At 55.0% G+C, this 12,208-nt stretch overlaps 1 protein-coding gene across 5 annotated transcripts in view; it reads left to right on the forward strand.

The window, feature by feature from the left end:
* The first annotated feature begins 1,150 nt into the window (after window positions 1-1,150).
* Window positions 1,151-12,208, forward strand: part of ADGRA1 (adhesion G protein-coupled receptor A1) — a 45,467-nt gene continuing 34,409 nt past the window's right edge. The window contains exons 1-2 of one of the 5 annotated variants that reach the window (XM_053586133.1): window positions 1,151-1,965; window positions 2,032-2,234. In XM_053586133.1, the coding sequence (XP_053442108.1) occupies window positions 1,917-1,965; window positions 2,032-2,234 (252 nt within the window). In that variant the 5' untranslated portion in view covers window positions 1,151-1,916. Of the gene's footprint in view, window positions 1,966-2,031; window positions 2,235-11,502; window positions 11,744-12,208 lie in introns of those variants that run through there. The other 4 variants (XM_053586135.1, XM_053586132.1, XM_053586136.1 and 1 more) reach the window with 4 other exon arrangements.

Raw genomic sequence — 12,208 nt, forward strand, 5'->3', positions numbered from 1 at the left:
GTGGGGAGCACAGGGAGGGAGGGGGCAGAGGAGGGAGGTAGCATGGGGTGGGAGGGGGCAGAGGAGGGGGGTAGCATGGGGTGGGAGAGGGCAGAGGAGTGGGGGGAGCATGGCGTGGGAGGGGGCAGAGGAGAGTGGGGAGCATGGCGTGGGGGGGCAGAGGAGGGGGGAGCACAGGGTGGGAGGGGGCAGAGGAGAGTGGGGAATACAGTTGGGGTATGGCCCAACAGGCCAGGAGCAACCCATTCTGAAGCATCTGCCAGAGTGCTAAGGAGGCCGTTTTTGCCTCCAATTCTACCTTCTTCACCAAGGCCCCACAGTAGGACAGGCTTGGAGCCCCTCATAATCAGGGCCTGCAGGGCCTGGGACCCTCCTTCCCCCAGCAAGGGCCAGTGTCCAGGAACCTGGGGTTGGAGCTGCCGCACAGGGCTGGGGCCCAGGAAGGAAGGGTGGGGTGTGTGCTGCCTCCCCCCAGGTGGCAACTCCCTGTTCACTTTTGCTGGGTGTTGACCCCACAGCTGGTGCCTCCCTGGAGAATTGAGCTAGTGGAAGAAACTAAATTCAGTGGTGACCCCTCTCTTAGGGTGGACAGCCCTGATAAGGGGGATGCGCCTGGCCTGAGGCAGCCACCCCCCACTTCAGGTGGGACACTGTGTTGCCCTCAGTCCCCTCCCAGCTCAGGGTGTTCTCAGTGAGGTTGGGGGGTGACCCTGGGCAGCTGGGATCTGAGAGGGGCTGGGAGCGAGTCCAGGGTGGGAGAGAGCACAGTCTGCACAGCTGCAGGCCTGTCTATACTGGCTGGCTCTGCCCTGCTGACTCACGCAGGGATGGATTCATTGTGGGTTCACTTCAGTGTTCCGCATATTTGCGTTTGAGAATATTTTAATGCAAGGACTCTGAAAATTCCTTCAAAACCATTTTTTTTTTTTCCTATTTCCATTCCTGGAACCGTCAACAGACAGAGATTTCCTTCAACAATCAAATCAGTCATCCAGTCCACCTTTTGGGGACGTGTCTCAATGTGAGTTGTCTCATTCTGCTGGAAGCAAAAGGCGACCCCAGGCCGGTTGTCTCTTTAAATCGCTCCGCAGCGTGACGGGCTGGGAGGAACCATTGCTCGGCCGCGGGGAGCCGCCACCGTCCCCATGGTTACACTCCCGCTGCCGGGCCAGTCCCTGGTCGCACTGTCGCTGTCGCCGCGGAAGGCGGGCGCAGAGGCGACTGTGGTGCTGGCGCGCGCGAAGCCGCCTGCTGAGAGCGCAGCGCGCGTCCGTCCCCGGCTCTGACTCAGCCTCTGCGCTCCGGCGGCCGCCGCCACCGCCCGCCGCAGCCCTGCAATCTGTTGATAACTCCGTTAGCCGCCGCCTTCCGGGATGGACTGCTGCCCCCCGGCCGGGGGACCGCGCCGCGCCGCGCCCGCCGCAGGCAGCTTCGGACCGCTGGCCATCCGGCTTCTGCCAGAATAGGTGAGAATGGGCCAGGCGCTGAGCCACCAGCCTCCCTCTCGGGACGCAGCGCGCCGGGCCCTCGCTGGGCAGAATCGCCAGCCAGGCGAGGCGATTCCTGTGGCTCCTGCTTTGGGCAAGCGAATTTCGAGCAACTTTGGGTTGAACAGGGGCTGGAGCCCCGGGCAGGTTCGGCACAGGCAACAGCGGCTCCTTGGGGACAACGCCAGCCCTGAGGTCAGGGCATTCAGGTTCCGAAGGTTCCGCCTGCCTAGGTCTGGCGGTGGGTTGGGAGATTCGTTCCAGGTACATCTGGTGCTCCTGGATGAAACTGACAGACGTGTCTGTCTAGCTGTGTACAGCTGGAACGGTTGAGAGTGGCTCTGGAGTTGGGACGGTAACCACAGAGCAGTCTTTAAATACGGAGAAGGAGGCACTCCTGCACATTGAGTCCTCTCTGGGAACCTCTCCATGTTGAGGACTCCACAGGCTGGCCTGGGGAGAGGGGCAAACTTGCCAGGTAGGGCTGTGAGCCAGGGTGGGGAGGACCCCCAGCCTTGTCTCTGACCATGCATTGTCTTCACAGATGGACGCAGCCTGGAGACCCCCACCAGCCCCATCACGGTCAGCCTGACGCCCGCTGCCTGGGAGCGCAACCGCCTGGCCGCTGTTTGGGACTTTGACCTTCCAGATGGCCATGGAGGCTGGTGGAGAGAAGGGCGCGACATAATCACCTGGCCTGCGGCACCTCCAGGGCACTCACACTTCAGTAACTTTGCAGAGCTCATGGTGAGTACCTGGCCCTTAGGGCCCCTCACCTGGGGCTGGCCTCGGGAGGGCTGCCACCCACTCCTTCCCTACAGCTGAGGGCAGAAGAGTTGTGGGCATTAGTTCTGGAGTCGGGCTTGGGGCTGGGCACAGGTCCCTCCCGCATGAGGGGTCAGGAGGCACCTGGGTCTCCAGGCAGCCTGTCTCAGCGCTTCTCAGAAATGGCTTGCTCTTGTTGATCATACTAATTAGTTACAGGCCTAGGGCAATGTCCAATCATTTAATCAGTGGAGGTGACATCCTCCAAGGCACTGTAGTGTCGACCCTGCCCCTCCTCCTCCACTTCTTCTGAGGGACGCCTGAAGCCCCTCCCCCACCCCCGTCAGCAACTTGACCCAGCCCCAGTGAGCGTGGGTGGGCTTCACAGCTGAGGCTACAGCATTGACAGCAAATGGGGACAGTGTCCTCTCGCCAGGAGGGGAGAGGCTCCTGCAAGCTTTTATTGTGGTTGCTGCCAGTCTGGATTTAGAAAGGTTGACAGCCGAGTAAACAATGTGTTGTGTGTGCTAAGGGACAGCTGACAGAGGCAGCAAGGACCAGGGTGCGTGCAGAGAATGCCGATAGCCTGGTAGGATAGGGAGGCCGTCCTGGCCCAGCGTGAATGCTCAGAGCCACTGAGCGTCTGCTCCGTGTGAAGTGGAGCAGGCTGTCCCGGTCACCTGCTCCTTTTCTTCCTGTGCCATTCAAAATGTCCAAATGAGAGAAATGCCTTTGGCCCAAATTCAGCATCAGCTCAAGGTGCTGCCGGGGCCTCTGAGCTGGAGGACATTGGCCACACTTGTCTTACCAGCATCTGACAAGGTCACATGATCTGACATGTAGCCCACCCTGAAGCTGCCACTTCTCACCCACAGGTGCCACACCCAGAGTGGCCAGGGCCTTGGGTTGGCAGCACTCTGGCTTTTTCTCCTCAAATTTAGACCCTCATTTGCAAAATGGAGATTTGCCATTGGCAGATGAAAGATGAGTTGAGGGTGCTTTGGAGGCTGGGGTGGCCGTAGCAACACTGATGGCTACAGCAACCCTGGTGGCTGGGGGCCAATCTCAGCCCCCTCCTCTCCTCTGTTCTGACCTTCCACCCTTCTGTGCAAAGCTGTGCAGAGGCTGAGCCATCTGAGCTGAGCCACCTGAGCGGTCTGAGTTCACTGCACACTCTCCTGCCACCAAGACTCAGAACTGGTCGCTTTGCCTGGGAATTTGTGAGGATTTCAGCATTTTGTGGAGTTGTGTTGTTAACAGATAGCATTTGCACCTGAGACATTGCTGAATGAAATAGAGAATGTGTGGTGTTGCGCTCCAAGTTGTATGAATCTGGTTCAAACACTTTCTGCTTGCTTCTCTGAATTCATGGTGTCATTACCTGGGTAGGTTCCTCTGGCAGCTGTGGGGTGTGGGAAGGAAGCTGGAGTACATGGCCAGGGGAGGGTGGTCCTGACTCTGCCTGACCCCCCACCAGGACTCCTGACACTTGCTGAGGGGCAAGCGGCCTTCTGAGTATGGACGTAAGTGAGAAGACACAGGCCTGCTCTTCGGGCCAGTCCCTAAAGCGTAAAGTAGCACTGAATTCTCTTGCTAGGGCCTTGAGCTCTCCTCTCTGCCTGCTCCCTGTCCATCTCTGGCACTGACAGACTAGACGGCAAACACCCTGGGCAGGGCCTGCATCGGCCTGGCATCCAGTATTTTTTTTTTTCTGAGACAGAGTGTCCCTGTGTCGCCCTCAGTAGAGTCCTATGGTGTCACAGCTCACAGCACCTCAAACTCTTGGGCTTAAGGCAGGCGTCCTCAAACTTTTCAAACAGGGGGCCAATTCACTGTCCCTCAGACTGTTGGAGGGCCGGACTATAGTTTAAAAAAAAAAAACTATAAACAAATTCCTATGCACACTGCACATATCTTATTTTGAAGTAAAAAAATAAAATGGGAACAAATACAATCACACCACCTCATGTGGCCTGCGAGCCGCAGTTTGAGAACCTCTGGCTTAAGGGATTCTCTTGCCTCAGCCTCCCAGGTAGTTGGGAATATAGGCACCCACCACAATGCCCGGCTATTCTTTTGTTGCAGTTGTCATTGTTGTTTAGCAGGCCCAGGCCAGGCTTAAACCCACCGGCCTCCGTGTATGTGGCCACATCCTATTCACTGAGCTATAAGCGCCAAGCCTGGTGTCCAGTATTAAAGCTGAACCCTCCTCCTCCATCCACCTTCACCCTGCTGTTAATCAGCAGCAGCAGGTGGGAACTAGCTGGTTTCTGCAGGAAGTGCCACGGGCACTTAGATCCAAGCAGACACCAGAGTGTGTGTTGTTTTGCACCCTATAACCAGCAACTGGTTGACTTAGAGTCATTCTGAAGGGAACAAGCTGATGGTCCCTGAAATCAGGGTATGGCATGTCACACCTCTGTGCTTTCTCTACATCTGCCCCCTTAGAAGTTCCCAAGCCTGGTGGGCAGATGGAGGCACCTTGGCCCCCTAGCCAAGCCAGACTCTGGTTTGCCCAGCAACACATCTCCTGGGGTCAGGAATTAAGTAGAATAATATGATTGGCACGACCAGTACAGTAGGGTATATATTGTCCGACATTGTGTGGTGAGGTGTGAAGCCCCATAGCACAGTGTGTGGTGAGGTGGTGTAGCATAGGGTAGTGTGGTGTGGCACAGTGTGGTATGATGTAGCATGGGGTGGCGTGATACAGTGTGGGGTGATGTAGCACAGCATGGTATGTTACAGCATGGTGTCGTATGGTATAGCGTGGGGGTTCAGCGTGGTATATTAGAGCGTGGTGTCATACGGTATAGCACAGGGGTACAGCGTGGTATGTTACAGCATGGTGTAGTATGGTATAGCATGGGGGTACAGTGTGGTACGTTACAGTGTGGTGTCATATAGCATGGGGGTACAGCGTGGTGTCGTATGATATAGTGTGGGGGTACAGCGTGGTATGTTACAGCGTGGTGTCATACAGTATAGCATGGGGGTATAGCATGGTATGTTGCAGTGTGGTGTCATACAGTATAGCATGGGGGTACAGTGTGGTATGTTACAGCGTGGTGTCACAGTATAGCAAGGGGGTACAGCGTGATATGTTGCAGTGTGGTGTCACAGTATAGCATGGGGGTACAGCGTGGTATGTTGCAGCGTGGTGTCACAGTATAGCATGGGGGTACAGCGTGGTATGTTGCAGTGTGGTGTCACAGTATAGCAAGGGGGTACAGCGTGATATGTTGCAGTGTGGTGTCACAGTATAGCATGGGGGTACAGGGTGGTATGTTGCAGCGTGGTGTCATACAGTATAGCATGGGGGTACAGCGTGGTATGTTGCAGCGTGGTGTCATACAGTATAGCATGGGGATACAGTGTGGTATGTTGCAGCGTGGTGTCATAGTATAGCATGGGGGTACAGCGTGGTATGTTACAGCGTGGTGTCACACAGTATAGCATGGGGGTACAGCGTGGTATGTTACAGCGTGGTGTCACACAGTATAGCATGGGGGTACAGCGTGGTATGTTGCAGCGTGGTGTCACACAGTATAGCATGGGGGTACAGCGTGGTATGTTGCAGCGTGGTGTCATACAGTATAGCATGGGGGTACAGCGTGGTATGTTGCAGCGTGGTGTCATACAGTATAGCATGGGGGTACAGCGTGGTATGTTGCAGCGTGGTGTCACACAGTATAGCATGGTGGTACAGCGTGGTATGTTACAGCGTGGTGTCATACAGTATAGCATGGGGGTACAGTGTGGTATGTTGCAGCGTGGTGTTATACAGTATAGCATGGGGGTACAGCATGGTATGTTGCAGCGTGGTGTCATACAGTATAGCGTGGGGGTACAGTGTGGTCTGTTATAGCGTGGTGTCATACAGTATAGCGTGGGGGTACAGCGTGGTGTCATACAGTATAGCGTGGGGGTACAGCGTGGTGTCATACAGTATAGCGTGGGGGTACAGCGTGGTATGTTATAGTGTGGTGTCACAGTATAGCATGGGGGTACAGTGTGGTATGTTGCAGTGTGGTGTGGGCCCTGGAGCGACTTACTTTCAATAATCACAGTGTTGAAGTGGTATGGTTTGGATAAGTTCACCCTCTCTTCAGCATTCAGGCCTGCTGCTGGTGCTGCAAAAACCTCATTTTAGTGACTGCCCGGGTACGACTGCCTGGTGGCTACCAGTAACCTCAGTAGGGTTTGGGCTCTCACAGAGAGTTCAGCAGAGCCCCTCAGCCCCGCTTGCCTTAAATTCAGGGCTGACCTTGTTGCCATCGGGGGTATCTTTTGCTGTGTCCTGCAGTGGTCTGGAAGCTGACATAGCAGGAGAGCCCAGACCTGACCCAGCCTCTTTGGGGCAGAGGAGCCCAGAGACAAAGCTTGTTCGGATGCCTCTTGGAGCTCAGCTCACGCTTCCATTTGCAAACATATAAGAGCCTGGCATTCAAAAAAGATGTGATGGAACCTAAACCTCCAAAGAGAGGGGCAGGTAGTGTGAAAGGGTGGGAACCTCAGGCTGCACAGGCAGCAGACAAGCCCAAGCACAATGCCAGGCTCATAGCAGCACCCCAGAGGCGGGGGTCAGGAGGTCCGAGAGGGGCACACTGGCAGGTGCTTCTGAGGCTCCATGAGGGATGGGTAGCTCTGGAAGGGCTGAACAAGGACTGGGCCAAAGATGGGTCACAGGGCATCATCTGAGTCATTAGCAAGCAGGTAAACCCGCGTGGTGGACCTATCTTCTCCAGAACCCTGCAGCCACCTGTGCCCAGGAGTTGGAAAGGGGCCTAGGAACTGCCTCCCCAGTGGGTGGGGATATCTGTCACATTTACAAACATTTCAGAACTTTAGTAATTGTTTTTGGTTTGTTGCTTTTTATTCAGTCCTATATCTAAATTACTAAAAACTGCCAAAACTACAGAGGGGCAAGTTGTCATCCCACCTAACATGCCCCCTGCAATTAAGAACTTTAAACAAGCAAGAAACATCTAGAGAGAAAGGCCCTATGATTTTTTTCAACTTGTTTTTCTCTAAATATCTTCATAATTTTACTAGCCTACATGTAAGAAAAAAGAAAACCACACTCCACCCTATATGCAACAAGGGTGGTCGGCGTGCTCCAAGAACAGATGTGTTCTCTTCTGCCTCTTCCTGAACATGGCCCTGAAGTGGTCAGACCCTCAATGCGACTCTTACTAAAAAGGCAGGTTCGGGCAGCACCTGTGGCTCAACGGAGTAGGGTGCCAGCCCCATATGCCAGAGGTGGCGGGTTCAAACCCAGCCCCAGCCAAAAATAGCAAAAAAAAAAAAAAAAGGCAGGCTCTCATGAAATCAGTCTTCCCAGCACAAAACCAGGAGCAAGAGCAAGAAGAAGGGAGAAAAGACCTGCTTCCTCCCTAGCCAAATGGAGCCCACAGTCCTGGTCCAGAGAGGAGGGTGCCAGCTGGTGGGTCTGCACCCCTCCCCGCTGCAGGCTCGAGTCTTGGTCAGACTCAGGCTCTGAGCTCTCTCTGCCCATCTTCCCTCCTTCCTCCTTGTCTTTCTTTATACCCTGACCCTTTTCATTTACAGAACACTCTGAAAAAGATGCATCCAGCTAAAATAATAATGGAATGTAAAAAGAAATTATGACTCTAGAAAAGGAGAAATGCACAGGAGCCCCAGGCCAAGGGCCGACCCATCTGTTGGTGTCGCTGAGCCCAGCCTGCAGGGAGCTGGATGCTTGGGTTCCTTCTGTCTGGCTCCTGAAGCAGACCAGCGGCAAAGCTGCCTTGATCCTTTCCTGCCGCACCGGGACATCTCTCTGCCTTCACAGCCTTAGAGGGACTTGTCTGTCCATCAGCCAGATTCTATGTAGCCACATATCAGACCATCATCGTGATTTCAAGTATTGGCAAAGTAGAGTCTTCCAAGAGGAACTGGTGCATGTGTGAACTTTAAAATATAAAATATATCTCTGTTTTGCATTACCTACTTTGAATTTTAAATGTCACCTCTAAAAATGTAGAAAGGCACTGTCGATAATTCTAATCTGGAGAAAGAAAAAAAGCAAACCGAACCAAATTGAATCCCTATTTCTTATCAAACATGTTCTGACCCCCAGGTCATTTGTCCCCCCAACCCGTCACAGAAGTTCTTCCCTACACAGTGAACGCCCCAGGCCCACATGCCTGAAGGCCCACCCATGGCCACGTTGGGGTCAAACGCCTCTCCTTGAGGCCTGGTCCTTGTGGATGGAGGCTCAAGATGTGGCTGTCCCATGAGCAGTAACCCCCACAGTGGCATGGCCCAGCTGAGTACCCCTGGCCCTGGCAGCATCCTCAGGACACACCTGTGCATCATGAACCAGCTCTCTGCAGTGTTTCCCTTGTGCCTGAAAGACAGTTCTGACTTATTTGGCTTAACATGAAGGTGTTTTATGTGTGTGTATAAAACCCACAGATAAGATGTGTTTAGACATTAGCTTTTTTATGTGGGCCCTGGGCACTGGTGTAATGGCAAGTGTAGCTCATGGGCACAGGACCACAGGGTACAGCTGTGACTGCTGCTCTGGGCCCCCAGCCAAGCCCTCCCACCCACCATGCCTGCCCCCCGCCCCCACCGCCAGCAGAGTAGCCTGAAACCAGCACCAAGACAGCCATGGTGAGGCCGTGGGGGGCTTGTGAGCACCCCAGTGGGGCAGGCCCACCTGCCCTCCAATACAATGGCCACCAAGTCCTTGTTCCAGGACACCCAGAGAGACCTAGACACAGAGAATGGACCGCACACTTGGCTTTTCCTGTATATCCAGACTTCAAACTAGTAATAGGACCATAGCAGGCATTACGTAAGGAGTGCTCAGATGTTCCACAGACCCTGATTTCACAGGAAGGAAAAGCTGCTGATTCTCATGGAGAGAACCGTATGGACAAGCTCCTGGACATCACTTGTGCCAGTTAAGCCTTAACTTCTGATAACCTCACATGCACTCCTCACCTCTCAGCAGCAGAGAGCACGTTAGGATTTGACCAAGAAAACTACTTCCCATGACTTTCAGAGTCACTTGCACTTGGCAGGAAGCTGGTGTGAATGCGGCCCATCCAGCCTTGGCGCTCACACGACGATGGCAGAGCCAGAGGTCAGGAGCACCCATTGAGACACAGTGTGGGGGAAAACTCTGGTGACCCTGGGAGCTGGCCCTGTAGGCAACAGCCCCCCAGCTGGGTCTGGGACCAGAGACACTCTGAAGAATCAGGACAGAGGCCCACACAGCTCAGCGTGCCCAAATGGGAGTGGGGGGTCTCCCAGATCCAAATCTGCCCCCAAATCCTCAGGAGTCTGTTCAGAGTGTGCCATGGAGCCAGCCCTGGACACAGCTTTCTGTCTCCAGCCTGGTGCTCCATGTCCAGGGAGAAAGGGACAGGCTCTGAACACGCCCTGGGGACGAAGAGTGCTCTGCCAAGACCTCCAGCTCTGCCATCGCTCTCATCAGGCAGCTCCTGGTTCCGGGACAGAGAGCCCAGCTACTGGCCACTCTGGCAGCTGGCACCGCATTTGTGCTTCCCTGTAGGCAGGGTGCCTGGCCAGGAGGCTTCCCTGGTGAGCTGGGCCAGCCCTCTGGTGTGTGGACCACAGACCCTCCCCCAGGGCCTCGGCCAAGTGCAAGCAAACAGGACCTCCAGGTCCCTCTCCAGGACCTGCAGCCCTTGGTGTTCCTGACATCAGGGAAGCTGCCCGCCAGTGGCCCTTCACACAAGGAGGATTCTGTTTTCTGAGTTATTCAGCCTGGAGCCAGCAGATGGCTTTCCGCTGCTCTGACTGCCCAGAGAGGTGCCAGCCGTGGGAAGCTTTGTAGGCTGAGGGAGGGGCTGGCATGGCTGCAGGCCCCGACTGACTGCCAGAGCAGCTCTTGTGGTCTCTCAGGGGACAGTGGGGGCAGCGGACACTGGCCCACCTGCCAGCCCAGGGCCTCTTCCTGGGGGCCAAGCAAAGGATGGGCTGGGAAGTGACTTCACCCTCTGCCCAAACAGCAGGCCCACAGCACCCCCCTGTGAGGACCTGCCAGGATGGCAGCACCCGTCCAGGTGTGTCAGTCTGCTTGTGGCATCACAGCCAAGCGCCCCAGGGCCCTCGAAGGGCTGGCCTACCGAGGCGGCAGGAGTTTGTGCTGAGGCCTTGCCTGGTCCACAGACACCCGTGTGTTATTTTCTTTCTTTTAGAAAAACCTGATGTTTATTTTCTACCAACCTTATGTCCATCTTGTTTAAAAGCTAGTGCAAGAATAGCTAAGACCACTCAGTGGTTGTTCCCAACCAATCAGTGGCCTGAGCAGTGGGAGCAGCAGACCAATCTCCGTGGCAGGCTGGGCACTCCAGTCTCCTCTGCTACCTAGGCACAGAGGGCACCTGCAGCCTTCTGACCAGTTTGCCACCTTGGACTGAGTAGCAGTGCACGCAGGAGCTGGGGCATTCCATTCACCCTGAAATTCCTCCTTGGTCACAGCTCTCTCTGCAGCAGCCTGCTCTTCCTTTTCAATCTCCAAGATCTCTGTAGAAGTAGAGATCAGGCATGATCTCCCATGGATGTTCACGGGAGAGGGTGCCACGCATGCGGAGAACTTCCCGGGGCAGCATCCACCACATCAGACCTACTGAGTGAGCTCCCTTGTTGTTGCCTGGAACGGTGACGTCCACATAACCCAGAGGAGAATCTGAGTTACACAGAGCAATGGGAGGCAGGTAACATACAACACCTCTGTGAGAGGCTGGTGATCAGTCCTAGGGTCAGTAACCACTAGAAGATGAGGCTCCCTGAAGCCTGCCTGGATCTGATTAGTGAAGGTTCCGGGAGTGAAGCAGCCAGCAATAGGAGTGACTCCCTGGGCAGCAGCAAACTTCAGCACAGCTCCCTGGCCAGTATTCCTAGAGGATATGATGCTAACATCAGCAGGGTTTTCAATGGCAACAATGTCCTGAGCTGCCAACAGAAGCTTCTCTCAGGTCCTCTCCAGATTTATGATGTAGATGCCATCACTTTTCCTTTTGTAGATGTCCTGTTCCATTTGGAAGTCGAGGTTGGTGGCACCTAAGTGGGTTCCTGCTGCAAGGAATTTGAGGAATCCTTCATTTACAGGACATCAAGGGCTCCAGACATTGTGGAAGTTTCCCTTTAAGTTACGATGGGAATCCAGAACAACGCCATGTGGACCCTCCCTGAGCAGGACAGAAAGCTGGCCGCATGTTCTGATGTGTCCCCATGCAACTACTGCCCACACACCTGCCATCCGTGTGTCTTCCTGTGCCAGGCACAGTGCACCTCTCCTCTCCCGTGTGACAGATGGGACATGACACCCTGTCTGGCCCAAACATGTCCAGCTGAGCACGCTCCCAACTCACCCCAGAGGACCCTGATTTCCTTGCACTCTGGCCTCAAGCCCTTACTCAAACCATGTACAACGTGCAGTGCAGCCGGCAATGTCCAGGAAGGGACACGGGGCCCCAGCTGCATCCACGGTGCCTAACAGCCTCTGCTCTTTCTCTGTGGACTCAACCTATTGCTACATGGACTTACAGAAACTGGGCACAAAATTCTAGGAGGGTTATAAGGAGGATTTCCCTAGGTGTGATGCCCAAGGGTGGGGTGGGTTACCTGTGCCTCCCCCACCTCTCTGAAAAGCCCACAACGATCCCACCAGGCGGGTGACATGCCATCAGGTGGAAGCCAGCACTGGTCCCTTCCTCCCACCAGCCATGTGGGATGAACAGCAGAAGTGCCACTCCCACCCCCACCCCGAGCTTGCCTTTAGGGCATGTAGAGTCACGTGGGCTGGGCACACTGGCCAGGTGCAGACAGACCATGTCCAGCGGCCATGCCATGAGCAGGGCCTTTCACAGCCACCAGCCCAAACAAGCAGCTCACAGGGGAGGCTGGACCCAAGTGGGGAAGCAGAGGGCTCGGCCACTGCCGAAGCCTGTGGC

The sequence above is a fragment of the Nycticebus coucang genome, chromosome 3 (assembly GCF_027406575.1).
Source record: "Nycticebus coucang isolate mNycCou1 chromosome 3, mNycCou1.pri, whole genome shotgun sequence".
NCBI classification, from domain to species: Eukaryota; Metazoa; Chordata; class Mammalia; order Primates; family Lorisidae; genus Nycticebus; species Nycticebus coucang.